This window comes from Typopeltis vanoorti, chromosome 8, assembly GCF_054136105.1.
Source record: "Typopeltis vanoorti isolate ZY-2024b chromosome 8, IOZ_Tvanoo_1.0, whole genome shotgun sequence".
In the NCBI taxonomy this organism is placed as follows: Eukaryota; Metazoa; Arthropoda; class Arachnida; order Uropygi; family Thelyphonidae; genus Typopeltis; species Typopeltis vanoorti.
The window spans coordinates 128,438,400-128,457,736 of NC_143556.1; the positions used below are offsets into that span (position 1 = coordinate 128,438,400).

General features: G+C 35.2%; 1 protein-coding gene across 4 annotated transcripts in view; it reads right to left on the bottom strand.

Moving 5' to 3' along the window:
* LOC150104343 (ralBP1-associated Eps domain-containing protein 1-like) overlaps positions 1-19,337 on the bottom strand; it is a 485,081-nt gene that overhangs the window by 293,620 nt on the left and 172,124 nt on the right. For all 4 annotated transcript variants that reach the window (XM_090396932.1, XM_090396933.1, XM_090396930.1 and 1 more), the window contains exons 7-9: positions 18,806-18,988; positions 9,801-9,864; positions 6,855-7,006 (exon numbers count right to left, since the gene is read on the bottom strand). In XM_090396932.1, coding sequence (XP_090253058.1) covers positions 6,855-7,006; positions 9,801-9,864; positions 18,806-18,988 — 399 coding nt within the window. The remainder of the gene's footprint in view (positions 1-6,854; positions 7,007-9,800; positions 9,865-18,805; positions 18,989-19,337) is intronic.

Consider the following 19,337-nt stretch of genomic DNA (forward strand, 5'->3'; position numbering starts at 1 on the left):
AAGAAAAGTGTTGGTGAGAGAACAGAAGCTTGTGGAACCTTGGCATTAGCTGAATGATGAGAGGATAAGAACCATCCACCAGCACCACTCATAGTGTGTCCAGATAAAAAGCTGGCAATCAAAATGACGACCTGACAGACTAAACAATGGTAAGCCCTTGTGCCACACCGGACAAATGCTTTGGAGATATCAAGTGCAACCACTTGAGATTCACCAAACTTCTCCATGGCATTTTTCCAGAGATGGATGACATGTAAGATGACAATACTGTTGATTGGCAGCAACAGAATCCATACTGGCAGTCATTTATTAGGTGGGGTACCTTCAAAGTAGTGTAGGAATTGAGAATTGTTGGTTTTCTCCATCACTTTAGACAGGACCAAAGCGAGAAAGATAGGGCGGTAGTTGGATCTGCAGTGACTTGTTGCCCTTCTTGGGAATGGGTTGAATACAGGCCAATTTCCAGGCTGTGGGATAGAGACCAGTAGAGTAAGACAATAAGTATATACAGGTGGCATAAGATAGGAGTCAGTTCTGGTGCACAAACTTTCAGGACAATTGGCGATATGCCATCAGGATCAGGAGAATCTTTTTGTGTCTAATTTGGACAGTATTTTTCTGATCTCTTTATGGCAAAAGGATATAGTGGGCACTGTATGTTGGGCATCTGGAATCGGTGGGGGTCATTTACCATTGTCAATTATACATGCATTGGTAGAAATGTGTGAATCCAAGAGATCGGCCTTTTCTGTGATGATGCAAAAAAGCCATCTGGGTATGATGGGGTAGGAATAGTTAGGCAAAAGTTACGACCAATTGCTTTGGCAAGAGACCAAACGGCTAGGCTGCCATTATCCTGCATTTTGCTCTTTTGAACTCTGTTTTGGAAGCATTGATTGTTTTTTTGCTTCTATTTCGGAATTGGGTATAAGCTCTAAAGGAGAATAGAGTTCTTGATTTGAGCCAGTCATGAGGTGTTTGGTTTTTCCTTTGAACAGCCTTGGTGGAAAACCTTTTGGAAAACCAGGATTTAGTTAGAGAATGGAAAATCAGAGTACTGTGGGGAATGTATGTTTCTATGCTGGTGAGGATTACTTTGGTCATAAGTTCAGAGATATGGTTGGGTTGGAAGGCCAGAAGCAATAGTCCAACAATGGGAATGAGGCATAGAAGATGGGGGGGGGGGGCTCCCACTTGGTAATATTATAATGCCAAATTACTCTTGCATGGGAGTGGCTGTGTAAGTGTTGCATTAGGGAGGAGATGAGCACTAGATTGTGGTAAGAATTACCTAGAGGTTGCACTACATTTAATGTATATTTGGAAGGGTGTCAGTGAAGAAGGTATTCTGATTGGCATCTGAACAAGTTGTAAGGTCATTAGTGATGGCAAATGTTTCAGCATCTCTGACTGCAAGATCTACAGGGTGTTCGGGATAAATTTGACATATTTATAATTAATTATATTTTTCCGTAAGTTACATGTATTAACACACACTTCTCTTCATTTAAAAGTTTGGACCCTTCTTCATTCATATACAAGATGTCAGAAAGGATGGATAGCTGGAACCCACCTGAATCATGGAAGAGAATAACTTGTATCATGATGATTCGTGCCCGCCATCAAAATAAGGATATTACGACTGCTGCCCAATGCTCCCTGAATACAGTAAAAACAATCAGGCATGAACTAGAGACTTGCAATGGTGACTAAAAGGATGTAGCAAGAAGAAAGATCCCTAGCAGACGATCTGATTGCGTTCGTACAGCAGAATTCCTCGCAAATCTGCAGGAACAGGTGTTGAAGAACCCTGGCATTGGAATTCGGGCTTTATTCGTGGAGTTGCTAACTGTAGTCAAGCCCTGGATAACAAGGGTAGCCAATGGTAGGCCGTATGTATGGCAGCAGGATTCGGCCCCTTGCCACACCTCTGGGAAAAGTCAAAAATGGTTGTCTGAAAATTTCTACGACTTCACCAGTCCAAATGTTTGGCCTCCAAACTCCCCAGACCTTAACCCCATGGATTATTTTGTATGGGGCGCAGTTGAAAAAGACACCAATCGCACTTCCAGTAATACAAAAGCCCAGTTAATGGATAAAATTAAAACAGTTTTTGCGGCCCTTCCCAGGGAGACTGTAGCATCAGCTTGTTCGAGGTTCCGAAGCAGAATTGAAGCTGTGATCGATGCTAATGGTGGTTATTTTGAGTAAATCTTGTTGATAGTATTGTAATTAACTCTGCCTGTAATGTTTTTTTGTCAATTCATTAAATTTAATAGATACAAAGAAGATTTTCTTTTTCCTTACGAAACTGTCAAATTTATCCCGAACACCCTGTATATGGCTGGAGGAGGAAAGCCAGTTGAGTGTTGTGGATATTAAAATCTCCAAGGAGAATGATTTCTCAGTTTGGAAAGTGGGACTGGAGAAAATCTATTTTTAAGGAGAGGAAATTAAAGAACTTAAGAAAGAAAGAAATTAAAAAGGGTGTTCTTAAGGGTCAAAGCTGTATAACTGAGAGGAGACCTCCACATTGCCTTTAAAGGAATGTGGAGAACCGACCAGGGCTTCTGACCTAATGTTCAATCCTCACCTTCTTGTGGTGCACCCTGTTGGGTACCTACCTGCATACTGAACAAATGAGGATGGGCTAGCAATTTGGGATTTAGCCGACCAAATTGTAATTCTTATTGGCTTAAACCAAATTATAAAATGACGGTACAACATGACAAAATTTCATGCTGGCTGGGGCATCGCCCGGTTAAACAAGGCAATCGTTGTTTTCACCAGGGAACCAAGGTGAACAGCGAAAAGTCAGCTACTGGAACAAATCTGAAAATACACCCCAACTCAACATCACCAGAGTTAAAAATCAGTACTATCAACATAAGAAGCCTGAATGGCAAAGAAATGGAGCTAGCTGAGGAATTAGATAATACCAGATCGACATAAAAGGGGTGACTGAAACAAAAAAGACAAAAACTGGTGAGATCTTTCTGAGCAATAAATACAAAATGTTATATTCAGGCAATGACAATCAAGGAAAAGAAGGAGTAGGCATAGTATTCAATACAAAATATGAGGCTAATCTTCTTGATCTGATACTCAATTCCAGTTCCCCATTCTGATATTTAAGAATGGGGAACTGGACAATGAGACTTATTTGTGCCTATGGTCCCATAGAAGGTTCTACTAAGGTAGAAGTGGAGGAATTTTTTAATGCTTTAGAGAAGATTCTGACACAATGAAAAAGGAAAAGTTAGTCCTTGTTGGGGATATAAATAGCAGAGTAGGAAATAAATGTCAGACATACAAAAATATATTTAGAAAATTTGGAGAAAAGAGCAAAGTTAATAATAATGGCAAATATTTGTTGGATTTCTGCTCAGGACATGGACTGGTTATTACTAACACCATGTTCCAACATAAAATGTGCACAAATTCACATGAAGAGAAGAGGCAAGAAATAAGTAAAGTCTCATTGACTATGTTATTGTTGATAGTGATGTTTTCTCCCTTGTGCAGGACACCAGAGTGTACAGAGGATTTGAAATTGGAAGTGATCACTATTTAGTCTTGAGCAGGATAAAATTGAATTTCATATCGAAAAGAATAACATGTAAGCAAGTTTTAAAGCAAATAAAATTTGAGCAGCTCTCAGATGTGCACTGTAGACAAAAATACACAAAGATTATTGAAGAAAAAATGAACGAGTTTGAGAACAGGAACCAATCCTTAGAGATTCAGTGGCAAGCCTTGAAGAAAACCTCGATTGATTCAGCCAGAGAGGCATGTGGTGAGGTTGTCTGCAAGGATAGAAAAATCAGAACTCAATGGTGGGCACAGAAAGTTAAAGAGGCAGTGAAGGAAAAGAAGAAAGCATATCAAAAGTTCCTGGCAAATAAGTCAGCTTGTGCTCTTAGAGAATACAGAGACAAATGTAAGAAAGCTAAATACTGTGTAAAACTAGCTAAACAAAAGTCAAGGGAGGACTTGACTTTTGTTGACCATTGCATCCTTAGCTTCCAAAAAAGCTAGGTTTTCTCTTTCACTCAAGACATTATTTCACCTCTAAACAGTTGTTAACCTTATACAAATCACAAATCTGCCCAGCTATCGAATACTGTTCTCACATTTGGAGTGGGACTCCTAAAAGCTCCTTCAAAATGCTTGACTCAATACAGACGAGAGCAATTAGACTGATAAATGACCCATTTCTTACCATCTCTCTCCCCTTACTCTCATATAGATGTCTGGTCTCTGCAATTTGTATATTCTATAAATATTTCCATGGAAAATGTTCATCTGAAAACAGCATCAATAATTCTCCCACTCTGTACTAAGCCCATTGGAACACGTACAGCTGCTGCCCAACATCCTTTCATAGTACACCTTGAGATCCACAGAACAAGTTTCTTTTCTTCCTCCTTCATCTCTGCTACTGCTGTACTGTAGAACAGTCTTCCCCCTGACATATTTCCCAAGGAATATAACATACAGGCTTTTAAATTAACCGTAAACAAGTTTGTCCTTTCCCAACCCACTGACCATATACGGTACTAACGTACCATAGGTAGACCAGCCAACTTCTCATATATGGGCCCAACATAAAAAATAAAATTGCAAGTTCATCTACCACTACCAGTTTTCAGGTATATTAGGATTACATTCACTGCCAGGTCAGTCAGACATAGAAGACTATGCTTCAGATAACCTCCACAGAAATAAATTGAAAAAGAATATGCTTTAGTGCAGTAAGTATAGACAATTAATTCAGAATCAGAAGATCTTAAAATCAACTCAACCACAATAAATATGGTTGTATGACACTCTCTTAGATATGGAAACCTTAGACCTTCTGCCCAGTGAAAAAAGAAGGCATCCCTCATAAGACTTCAGGCTTGGTATAATTACTACTAATGCTCTTGTGTTGCTTCCATGCACATACTTATATATTGAATCCTCAATGATATCTATGACAAATGAAATACAGGAGGCATTAAACTAACATTTAATTCATTCCTACTACTGTTTTAATTTGATTAAACCTAAAATGAATTTCAACCAGCATATGTCTAATACATAAGAAACAAAACATCAAGCCTAATTTCTGAACTGATAAAATTCCCATGGATATATTTAAAAAAATATTTATAACACTGTAATCAATTTCATTTACTTGCTGACAGATTTATTATCACCCAGTCTAGAGTTCAGTCCTTGATTTCCCCAAATATGATACTTAAGCATCACATAAGCCGACAAAAAATTTACTTTTCTGCATTTCTCAAACTGCCAAGCCATGAAATGCAAGACAAATATAATATATAAACTTTCCAAATTCTCTTCAAGCTTTCGTACAGCAAGCATATGTTACGAAATTAAATTTTTCCACACACACGAGAAGTTGCAAAATCTATAACACAACAGTTCAGTGGATATGGACAACTGGTCAGTCAATGATCTTGTTAATATGTTTGTTTCATATATGGATGATAAGCCAGAAACTGCTCAACATCTGAAGAAAGTAAAGGCACAGTGATGGTCAGTTACCAGCAACTGCAACACCTACAGAAAAGGCATAATGCAGAAACAGAACATATGAAAAAATGATTAGACAGAATCAGAGGGGGGGGGGGGGAAGAGAAGGGGATTCGAAACAGGAAGTAACATATTTAGCAGATACTATCTGCATTCTTAACAGAGGCTTCTAGTACACCATTCGAAATGCAAGACCAACATTCTAAGGATGAGCAGATTTGAGATTTATAGTGTTACAAGTTGACAGGCATAGCAGATCTTGAATGGAAGAGGGTAGCAAGTTTTTTGGAGATTGAGGAAACTATGAATATATCTGTTAAAGGCTAGAGGTGTAAATCAGACCAAGCAATGTTAATTTTCGAGTGGTCCAGCATGGAAGTTGTACAGGGGATTTGAAACAGGAAGTAACCTCCATCCAGCACTGTGTAGATTGAAAATGAGTTATCACAATTAAAAGAAAATCGTGTAACTTTAATAGTGATTTTATCAATGAAATCAGTAATAATTAAACTAGCAGGTGTACAGAATCAGTACTTGCCTTGAGTGTGTATAGCAGGAAGAGCAATTATAATGATTAAAATACAGTAATTTTTACAAGTTTGAACTGACACAAAATAGACAAGAACAGATAATGCTTATTACATTCTCATCTACCATAAACTTGCATTCCTGATTATTAGTTTGAAAAAGAATTTCTTCAAACATATGTTAGTGTACTCTTTTTGTTTGCATCCAATTCATGGGACATCTCTGCTTGTATAGATTTTGATGAAATTTTGAATTTTTATAAATATATATATCGATCCATTTAAGTAACTGATCCCCTACAGGGATCAATTACTGTTTTGCTTTGGACTAATTGCATTACAGGATGAGTTGCTATCATTGTGGTACACATTTCTCAATTGCTATTCTGTTTTCTTTTAACCATAGATCCACACTGAAAATGGTCATGAGACATGATTGAAAATTCCGTTTTTTATTATGAATTAATGTTTTCTACTTGCATCTTGAGCTTTTATCAGTTTTGATTTTAGTTTTGGACAATTTAAACTATAGTCAGGATGACAACTACAGTTTTGAAATATGAGATTCCCTCTCTATTTGTTATAAGTTAGGACATTATGGAGGCTACTCAAGTTTTTTTTTAATTAATTAATTAATTTTTTTTAAATTCTTGCTAATGAACAGGTTAAATTTGAAATTTTAGTTCATATGTCAACTCTCACAGAGAAGTGCATGAAAGTTCTTTAATTATGGAATTTGAGCTACTTCCTCTGTCAAAGATTACTTCATGATGTAAGCTTACCTACCTTCCATCACTTTCTGAGAGATTTTTGGTGTAAGAGAAGATGGAAGGATATCTGGTAATTCAATATTGTTTCTACGTAACACTACTAAATGCATAGCTGTACAAAATTCCTCTAATGTTAGGGCTCCATCTTTATCAACATCTGACAACTGCCTACAAAAAATAAAATAATTTCAAATTATATTACAATTCAAGTATCATACGCAGTAGTTAAATGCTAATTTTCACTAGTAATAAATATGAATTCCTTATTTTACTTAAAGCAGGATGATACTATTGATGCAACCTGAGACATATAAACTTTAGTTTGTAATTCTAATTTTATTCTCATATTTAGCAATCTCCTTCCTAAACATTCACAAACTACAATAATAATAACAACAACAGAGAATGCAGAAAACTACTTCATAAACTTCAAAATATTAAATGAATACTGAGCTTTTAATCACTGCATTCTTAAGATATGATTAGAACATAACATTTGATACAATTCTTCCAAATGCATACCAAAGAACTGTTAGTATCTAAATGTACAAGTAGAATATGCATTAAAGAAATAGCGATGCATATATTTATTAAGGTATAACTACAAGCCATATACTGAGCTATTTTTTTATAATAAATAGAAAATGGAAGCTAGTAATAAATGGTGAGAATTCTAAAACTGAAATTAACATTATTATAAAGTTTTCTATTATACTTATTGTCATAACTTAAACAATGAGTCAACAAGTCACACATATAACCTATCTATATAAATTAAAGATGCCAAAAAAATTATATTATTAGTTTCATCCTTTATGTAAGTGTAAGGAAACAATCTGCATGTGTAATATCTTCACAACTGGACTACACACCCTTAAGGTATAATTCTTCCTCTTGTCAAAGATTACTTCATGATGTAAGTTACCTACCTTCCATCACTTTCTGAGAGATTTTTGGTGTAAGAGATGATGGAATGATATCTGGTAATTCAATATTGTTTCTATGTAACACTACTAAATGTATAGCTGTACAAAATTACTCTAATGTTCGGGTATGTATAATGCTATGCATTATGGGATGGACCACTACCCAGACCGGTTTTGACATTTATTGAAGTCTCATCAGTTGGAGCCAAATGCAGAAAGGATACCAAGGTTGAAGTAATGCAGAAGTCAAATAATTCCCACATGCAAATAGTGAAAAGCTGTATCACCTTATTATTAAGGTAATACAACTAAAATATTAGAGCTATTCCTCAAATGTAGGAAATCAATAGAATCACTCCTATACAAGTTTGATATTACATAAAGACTTTGCAAGATTACTTCAAAAGTTTTGCAAATTTATACAACTACCATGAATAAATAGTCTTGAAATCTGATGTAATTTATATATTGTTAGCTTGTCCACAGTGACAAAAATTACCAATATTCTATATATATTTCAGGTTTGTAAGTGGATTAACAGAATTTCTTAAATTTTTTTATGATAATATACATATAGAAACAATGGCAGGTTATTTAGTTCGCATTATCAAGAAATATTTTGTGTCCACATATTTTCAAAGCATTTTGCTAATGTCATATGTGTTATAACCATTAGAAGAGAAGACAGTCTTCAGCTAATAATCTGGGATCAACTAATGATAAGAGTCCAGATATTCAATGTCATCTTTATGAAAAAAGATGACATATTGGTAATAAATCTGCATTAATGTCTTCATATAAAGACATTAATGATATGTCTGAAAGACACTGTATGACCACTCTATAAATGATAAGTCCAACACGTGTCCAACAGTTCGACACATGTGTTTTTGAGTCCCTAAATCTATAAATATGAGTATAAATGATAAGGATTATGTTTTCATCAGAGAACCAGAGAGCAAAAAGCAAAAGTCAGAAAGTGGAACAAACACCAACTAAACCTAATCAAAATTCAACATATGCACCACCAACATAAAAAAGAATCAATGGAAAGGGCAGGTGCATTGTTCTGATGAAAGATGATTTCTTTCTTCTGCAAACTGGGTCTTTTCTCATGAATATTTTCATCTAGTCTGGTTAAAAGATTGGAATAATATTCCCCAGTTATTGTTTTACCTTTTTCAAGATAATTGATAAACAAAATGCCTTTAGCATCCCAAAACACCGATGCCATGACCTTTCCTGCTGATGGAACTGACTTTGTCTTCTTTGGTGCTGAACAACCGGCTTCTGTCCACTGTTTTGATTGCTGTTTGGATTCTGGTGCGTAATGGTGAATCCAAGTCTCATCCATTAGTAATAAATCAACACACAAAATCAGTTTTATTCTTATTAAAACACTCCAAGCACTGTTCAGAGATTTTCATGCGAGTGCGTTTTTGATCTGCTGTGAGCAAGCATGGCACCGATTTTGCACACAACTTTTTCATTTGCAATTCTTCATGCAAAATATATCCTATGCGTTCTTTTGAAATGCCTATAGTCTCAGCAATTTCACGCACTTTAACTCGACAGTCATCCAATACCATATCGTGCATTTGATCAACGATTTCTGGTGTTGTTACAATTTTTGGACATCCTTCACGGGGATCATCTTCAAGGCTGGTACGGCCACATTTAAACTCGGCAGCCCATTTCTTAATTGTCAAAAACAAAGGAGAAGAGTGCCCATAAACTTTTATGCACTTCGAATGAATTTCTGTTGGCGTTAAACCTTCTTTTACAAAGAATTTTCTAACAGCACGATACTCAATTTAATCCATTTCAAGGGATACAGACAACACTTTTGCTTCAGACAGCTGCATAAAACAAACTACTTGATAGAATGATTTGCAATTTCATGGATGCTTATGACAGATGTAGTAACTTAAAAAAAAATAAATAAATAAAGAATTCAGCAGAAATGACAGGTATGATTTTTTATCTACAGTCTGCCAAAACAAATGAGAAGTAAGTGCAAGAGTTAAGTTACTTACCATATTTTTGAAAGTTCATGTACAGGAAGCTTAGACTTTTCAAAGAATTCCTTTGCAGTAGCACCTTGAACAAATAAATATTTAATATTTATTTATTAAAATATATAAAGATAACATTTATTATTAGAATATCAAACTTTATAGAGTATTCATTAACTGCTAATAATGATTCTGAAAATAAAGTTTCATAAATATCATTAAGTAAGCTGTCTTAAGCTTAAGTGACTTCAGTCAATCATATTTAAATCATTAAAAATTAAGATACTTGTATTTGTCCATGCAATAGAAATCAAAGTTCATAAGTAAAATCAATGGCCTAAAAAATTTCATTCGGTACTATGTTTACATGAGATGCCCTGTTAAAACTGTGTGTGGTAAGTGTATGGAGTGGATTACTGGATCATGAGTGCATCTTGGGTGAAAGAATGTGAAAATAAAGAGGCAATGAATATATGTAGGCAATGTGCAATTCTCAGTAAGTTTTTTGAATGCTTGAAGGAGCCAGCATAATAATAATAAATAATGTTTCTGCTGTTCAGGGCTGGCTTGTAAACTGCATAGGTACCTATCAGATTTATTCATAGGTCTGTGCATACACAGAATGTGTTTGCTCTGGCAGAATGGACTTTACTGAACTCTGATGTTTTTATGAAAATTTCTTGAGTAATCTCACTTTTGGTTTACAGTATCATATTTCAGCTTCAAAATGATAAGTACTATTTCTGCTCAGTTTCTCTTATAAACCCACACATATTGATTTTTTCATCTCTCATCCTGTCCTGAATGATTGACATCGAGTATATATCCATCACTTATGTTTGGAGCATTTGAAGAAAAAAAAAAAGCTAGAATTTAAAAACTCCACACTACATTCTATCATATAGTAAATTGGCATTCTGCATTTCCTTACCCACGGATAATCCTGGGATGTATAAAATCTTTCACTCCTGCAAGCTGACCTAATCCAAACTGGAAGAAGAGCTAATGTTACACTGGGCTTATAAGGAACATGTATGGTACTACAATTTCAGGTCAATTTAGTCTTGCAACTAGCATTATATTCTCTAGGTAAGGTACGATAGGGAAAACTGCATTATTATAATCAGTGTAATTCTTTGAATTTCCTTCTTGCCTTTTAATTAATTATAGTAATTAACTCTCATGGTGTTGCTTAAAGCTAGATAACTAGGAGGAGACCTCAATGTTGCCTTTTAAAGAATGAACCAACCAGCAGAACCTCTGACCTAAATCCCAATCTGCTCCTTTTTTAACCCATACAGTTTTTTTTTTTTTTTTTTTTTTTTTAGCCATTGACTTTTGAATCACAAGACCTTGGTTTGAATAGTCATATCTGGCTATTGTAGTTCTCTTAGAAGGTGGTACTTGGGATTCTGTGCTCTCTCTCACAATCTTTGCTTACTGACTTTGATTATTGCAGTATCTTCATGTACAAGGCCCATCTGTCTCCTTGGTAATACCTTTGTGACAAAGAGGAAGTATCTTCATGGCTGAAGTAATGAAGATATTTAGAACAGCTTCTTCAAAATAGGTACATATGCCGTCATGGTTGTACAAATTAAACACAGAAATTCAAACTTACACGGAAGTAAATTTAATAGACAAAATTTTCGTAAGACAGCAGACCATCTACTGTCTTACTTATACCGAAGTGATGATTTTAAAATTAATACTTTTATTGCATTTTGTGTTCATTGTTGACATACTGAAGATACCTTTGATGCTCAGTTGAAAATTATACGCCTATTAAATTTACTTCTGAGCCTCTGTAGTTCAGCCAATATAGACAAAGTCCTTTGATCAGTAAGACCTGGGTTCAATTCCCATCAGTGACGTGAAGAACCTTTATCTGGTCTCTTTCAACTAAAGGAAAGTAAGCTGGTCTCACACAGAGGTAGAGGGTTTTTTCACCCAGAAACTGGGTTTTTCGTCCTCCAGAACAGACAAACCGGCCCACGAACAAATGCATCTACTAACACAGGACACACTAAGAGGCATAGGGCTAACCACCTTATCCTCAATACAGTAGCAGTTAAATGTAGAAAATCCTCGACACTGCAAAGTAAAAGAGGAGGGAAGGAATAATAATAAGAAGATAAACTTACTTCCCTGTAAGGTTGAATTTCCATTTTTAATTTCTACAAATTTTAAATTAGCGGAGTCAATTTTAGACATAAGAGCATATCGAGGCTTTGAATTAAACTCTGTTCATTATATGGTATCAGCAAAAATTCGATTTAAACCAAAGTGGCTAAAAACATGCAAAATGGAAAATTCTTACCAACCAATCTACAAAATTTCTTCATTACAGGATCCCCAAGTTAGACAACAATATCAAAAATGCACAAATTTAAAAACAGAAATCACACAAGAATCAAGTGACATAGAAAATGAATGGGAAAATTTGAAACAAATTCTGACAAAAGCAGCAACAGAAACCTTAGGAATAAAGTGCAAATGGATTAGAAAAAGGGGACTACGAGACTGGAACAAAGAAATAAAAAATATAATAAAAACAAAAAAGGACAGTTAACAGAAATGGCTAAATTCCAAAACAATAGAAGCAGAAATAGAGTATAAATGAAAGAGTGAAATTGCAAAATGAGAAATAAGGAAAAAACAGAGAGAGAGAGAGAGAGAGAGAGAGATGGAACAATTTTGTAATAGAACTAGAAAAGGATTTATTTAAGCCACAACTCAAAACCTATAAAGCAATAAAATACAAGAATAAAGAAATAAAAGAAAGATAAAAATACAAACAATAGATTTAGAAAAATGGGTGATCTATTTCCAAAATCTCTGGACAGATGAGAACAATGAAATAAAATTTTATAAAACAAAGAATGATCTAATAGGAAATTTCACAATGTTAGAACTGAAAAATACAATAAAGAAGATGAAAAATAGGAAAACACCAGGAGAAGACGATATAAATATAAAACTATACAAAAATGCAGTGAAAAATTTAATGCAAGACATCTGAAATTTTTTAATATGACTTGGATGTCTGAAAAAACTCCTAACTCTTGGGAAAAAGCACTGGTTATCCCAATCTATAAAAAAGAAAATAAAGAAGATTGCAATAACTATAGGGGAATTAGTCTGCTGAATACAAGATATAAAATATATGCAGGAATATTAAAAGAGAAGCTAAGCAGTATTGTAGAGGACAAACTACTAGAAGAACAAAATGGTTTCTGAAAAGGCCGATCCTGCATAGATCCAATTTTTACTCTAAAATTATTAATAGAAAAGAGAAGAGAATTTCAAAAAGAAACACACACACACATGGCCTTTATTGATTATGAAAAAGCCTTTGACAAAATTAGTATACAAAAATTGTTTAAAATATTAACTGATTTAAACATACCAAACTAACTTTTACAATCCATTCAAGAAATATATACAGGAAATAAAATAGCAGTTAAATTAGAACACATCTCAGAATGGAAAGATATATCAAGAGGAGTACGACAAGGATGTACCCTCTCACCTCTGCTTTTCAATATATGTATAAATAAAATTATAACAATCTGGAAACAGTATAACCCCACAAACGAAGATAGATACATTACTACTTGCAGATGATCAAATAGTATTAGCTACATCAAAAGATGATTCACAAAGATCATTAAAATCATTAAATGATATCTCAAAACAATATAATATGACAATATCTAAAGAAAAAACAAAAATCAATGGCATTCAAAGGAGAAAACCCAATAAGAAGTAAACTAGTGATGGATAACTCTAGATAGCTCTACCAATCAACCAACCTTTGCCAGCAAAGGTTGGTCGATTGGTAGAGCCTCTGCTACTATTGGCTCACGCAAAAAAGTTAAGCAAGTTTGAGCACAGTTAGTAGTTGGAAAGGGTTCAATCGTTCGATGCTGTTGGCACTCACTCCCTCAATGAGTCTTTGGACTCCCTGGAGGTGTCACATAATAATAATAAAATATTAGAATAAGTAAATACTTTCAGATACTTGGGATGTGATTTATCATACGAAGACGAAAAAGTCATAGACACCAAAATATCAAACTTTGTCAAAGTAAATGGCATAATAAATAATATATTTAAGCCATCCCAAGTACAAAAACACACTAGAATCAGACTATATAATGTCTTGTCAAAACCAACTCTAATATATGGAAGTGAAACATGGACTAAAAAGGAAAGATGAAAAATGAATTCAAGCAGCAGAAATGAAGTTTCTCAGAAAAACAGCTGGATATACCAAGTGGGACCATAAAACAAATGAAATTTTACAATCCCTGAAAATAAAACCAATTAATTACTGCATAAGACAATATAAACAAAAATGGCTAGAACATTTAAATCGGATGGACAACAGACTACCAAAAATATTATACAGATACAAAATAAGTGGAAAAAGAAAAATCAGAAGACCAAGAAAGAGACGGCATGAGACTGGAACAGGCCACTTGGTCTAAAATCCATGTTAGGAAGAAGAGAATTTCTACAAATACTTAGCGCCAATACTTATTACTCAAATCAATTGACTTTAACTAGCAGAGATAATACAAACTTCCAAAACTTTGGAAATATTATCATGTAACTCAATCAACATCCATCAAAAACATTAGCTCAAAAGGTGCTTCTGAAAATGTTCTTGTTAATCCTGAAAAACATGTGTGTGTGTGTGTGTGTGTGCACGTGTTAATCCCTGTAAAAAAAAAATAAATAAATAAATAAATACACACACACACGTGTGTGTGCGTGCGCGCATGTATATTCAGATAACAATAATTTAGAAAAATAATGCGGTCATATTAAATCTCGTTTCATTCTTTTATTCTTTGTGATGTCCTGTACCATCATCATCACTATTATTATTATTATTAGACATCTCCAGGGAGTCCAAGGACTTATCGAGGGAGGGCACCTGCCCTACAACTCTGTCTCCACCACTCAATCCACCAAACTGACCGCAACTACACAAATGTCATCTACCACCAACCACCACTACTATTTTTCACAAACAATCACAAACATCCATGCCCACGGCAGGATTCGAACCCGCAGCCTTTTGGCTGGGGAGTGGATTCGCTAACCACTCGGCCAACCAGGCTGGCAAAAAAAAAATTTTATAACACCTCCAGGGATTCCAAAGACTCATTGAGGGAGGGTACCTACTCTACAGCTTTCTGTCTTCACAACTCTACCAACCGTAACTACCTTCATCATCTACACCAACGCCATCTATCACCCACCATCACCACTAGTATTTTCACAGAAAACATCCATGCCCACGACGGGATTCGAACCCGTAGACTTTTGGCTGGAGAGTAGATACGCTAACCACTCTGCCAACCAGGCCAGCATCATAATGAGCAAAATTTAAGCATTCAAATCATATTCAATCCAGTGTTGTCAAATTATCTGTAATATGTGATATTCTTTTCTACAGGTGTGGGCACAAGTCTCACTCTTGAATCTACATTGTAAATGATTTTCATCGTCCATTGTGAAATTACGAAATTACCAGCTTATTGAAGATATGATAGAACTTGAATGAAAGATCACATGTGAGTCTGCAAGCACACCCCCCCAAAATTATGAGTCTTTTGGTCCACTTGCTGTATTGAAAGTGCTACAGGTTAGCAGCCTTTCATGGATGAGATTACCATATATATATATATATACAGGGTGTTCGGGATAAATTTGACATATTTATAATTAATTATATTTTTCCGTAAGTTACATGTATTAACACACACTTCTCTTCATTTAAAAGTTTGGACCCTTCTTCATTCATATACAAGATGTCAGAAAGGATGGATAGCTGGAACCCACCTGAATCATGGAAGAGAATAACTTGTATCGTGATGATTCGTGCCCGCCATCAAAATAAGGATATTACGACTGCTGCCCAATGCTCCCTGAATACAGTAAAAACAATCAGGCATGAACTAGAGACTTGCAATGGTGACTACGAGGATGTAGCAAGAAGAAAGATCCCTAGCAGACGATCTGATTGCGTTCGTACAGCAGAATTCCTCGCAAATCTGCAGGAACAGGTGTTGAAGAACCCTGGCATTGGAATTCGGGCTTTGTTCGTGGAGTTGCTAACTGTAGTCAAGCCCTGGATAACAAGGGTAGCCAATGGTAGGCCGTATGTATGGCAGCAGGATTCGGCCCCTTGCCACACCTCTGGGAAAAGTCAAAAATGGTTGTCTGAAAATTTCTACGACTTCACCAGTCCAAATGTTTGGCCTCCAAACTCCCCAGACCTTAACTCCATGGATTATTTTGTATGGGGCGCAGTTGAAAAAGACACCAATCGCACTTCCAGTAATACAAAAGCCCAGTTAATGGATAAAATTAAAACAGTTTTTGCGGCCCTTCCCAGGGAGACTGTAGCATCAGCTTGTTCGAGGTTCCGAAGCAGAATTGAAGCTGTGATCGATGCTAATGGTGGTTATTTTGAGTAAATCTTGTTGATAGTATTGTAATTAACTCTGCCTGTAATGTTTTTTTGTCAATTCATTAAATTTAATAGATACAAAGAAGATTTTCTTTTTCCTTACGAAACTGTCAAATTTATCCCGAACACCCTGTATATATATATTTGGTTACCAAGTAATTTTATAAACTTGGTTATTTTACTCCTAATCCCAAGTAAACAAACAGTTAAGTTTGTGCTTGAACGTAGTTCAAGTCTAAAGGTGGTGCAACAGACTTGAACTACGTCCAGTCGCAAACTTAACTGTTTGTTTACTTGGGATTAGGAGTAAAATAACCAAGTTTATAAAATTACTTGGTAACCCTAATATACATTACCCAAGTTAAAAAAACTTATTTACACACACACACACACACACATATATATATATATATATGTAGAAAGTATTTTACCTTGGGTATAATAAATGTTAAAGATACCAAGCTATTTTAAACATAGTTTTACTCCATTTCCCAAGTAAGCAAACAGACAAACAAGTCAAGTTTGCGCCTGCAAGTGTTGCAAGTCTAGCTGACCCTGCACGTAGTGCAAGACCAAGGCAACTCATGGTAAGAGTAGAATAAGCTCTGATCACTAATCTTAATATTTACCGGTTTCAACCTTTATTGAGGTCTCATCAGTGGGAGCCAGGCTAGAAATGCCAAGATTTTAGTAATACAGAGCTTAAGTATTTTACCAGAACAAGTTACCATAAGGTGTTTTAACCTTATTAAATAAAAATCTCAGGAGGAGATATAAATGTAGAAAAGTATGTAGAAAGTATGTTGCCTTGTTCTTGCACTACGTGCAGGGTCAGCTAGACTTGCAACACTTGCAGGTGCAAACTTGACTTGTTTGTCTGTTTGCTTGCTTGGGAAATGGAGTAAAACCATGTTTAAAATAGCTTGGTATCTTTAACATATACAGGGTGTTCGGGATAAATTTGACAGTTTCGTAAGGAAAAAGAAAATCTTCTAATACAAATCTATTAAATTTAATGAATTGACAAAAAAACATTACAGGCAGAGTTAATTACAATACTATCAACAAGATTTACTCAAAATAACCACCATTAGCATCGATCACAGCTTCAATTCTGCTTCGGAACCTCGAACAAGCTGATGCTACAGTCTCCCTGGGAAGGGCCGCAAAAACTGTTTTAATTTTATCCATTAACTGGGCTTTTGTATTACTGGAAGTGCGATTGGTGTCTTTTTCAACTGCGCCCCATACAAAATAATCCATGGGGTTAAGGTCTGGGGAGTTTGGAGGCCAAACATTTGGACTGGTGAAGTCGTAGAAATTTTCAGACAACCATTTTTGACTTTTCCCAGAGGTGTGGCAAGGGGCCGAATCCTGCTGCCATACATACGGCCTACCATTGGCTACCCTTGTTATCCAGGGCTTGACTACAGTTAGCAACTCCACGAACAAAGCCCGAATTCCAATGCCAGGGTTCTTCAACACCTGTTCCTGCAGATTTGCGAGGAATTCTGCTGTACGAACGCAATCAGATCGTCTGCTAGGGATCTTTCTTCTTGCTACATCCTCGTAGTCACCATTGCAAGTCTCTAGTTCATGCCTGATTGTTTTTACTGTATTCAGGGAGCATTGGGCAGCAGTCGTAATATCCTTATTTTGATGGCGGGCACGAATCATCATGATACAAGTTATTCTCTTCCATGATTCAGGTGGGTTCCAGCTATCCATCCTTTCTGACATCTTGTATATGAATGAAGAAGGGTCCAAACTTTTAAATGAAGAGAAGTGTGTGTTAATACATGTAACTTACGGAAAAATATAATTAATTATAAATATGTCAAATTTATCCCGAACACCCTGTATGTATATATATATATATATATATATATATAAAATAATCAATAAATCAAATGAATAAAATCTCAATGATTAAGCATTTTATTGTCATACATCATTGAAAAAAAAAACCTGTATATTTAATCTAGTAATTGAAATGTGACTGAGTCTGAATACTCATTTCAGGAGACCTGATGCTACATACAATCTTGTTCATAGTTATCCTTGAACACATTCACTGACAAAGCACTCAACAGAATAGATTTATTACACTCAATGACTACTCTCTATGGAAAAAATCTAATTCTCATCTTTGTTAACAACTCTTATTCAATTTTCAAGGAAATCAAATAAGATGTCAGACAAATGGGGACAATTTTTTTTTTTTCCCAAATCAAAATTGATTAAAGAATGATTATAGCAATGTGATATATGCCTTAAATCTTTTATATCTGTTCCCTGCTATTTCTAAAGCCTATAAGGGAATTGAATTTCCAATTACTATGGTAGTTTCTCAGGAATATTCCTGGGTTTGTGTTGCCTCATCATTCAACACATGCCATACTCTCTACATACATTCTATATAGGTCAGATAGCTTGAAAGAATATCATTTAGTTAATAAATGCTTCTATCTTAAATACCACAGCTATAAAAGTACAAATACCTAATGAACTTTTAAAATAATGCTCCTAAATTCTTTACCTGTAATTCTTCCTTTCAGTTCTGGCTGCATAGATTTGAATTGATTAATGTAATACTCTTTTTGTTCATCAGTAATTGTCCAGATGTCATATTCCTCATCACTGGAGTGCCTCTCGCTACTATCTTCTTCATTTCCCAAGAGATGGTGATGTTCCTCGAACTGGGCCCAATTCAGATGACCATCTAGTAAAATGCATAAATTATAAAAGTATGAGCCAACAATTGAAAAATTACTTATTGGTGACAAAGTGATAGAAAGAATAGCTTTGACACTTTAGATAACAGAGTAAATATGAATATTACATTACTATTAATAATCCAAAATACAATTTCATGAATTACATAACTGAAAGACTGTAAGAACAAACAAGATACTGGGTAAAAAAAAAAAAACTGGGATGTTCAATAAAGGAAGCAACGTTTAAAGTGACAAAGTCAATTTATCACAAATGGAAATGAATGATTCTCATAAGAGTTCTAATAGTAACAATGCCCCCCACAACACACACACACACACACAGATAATTCAGTA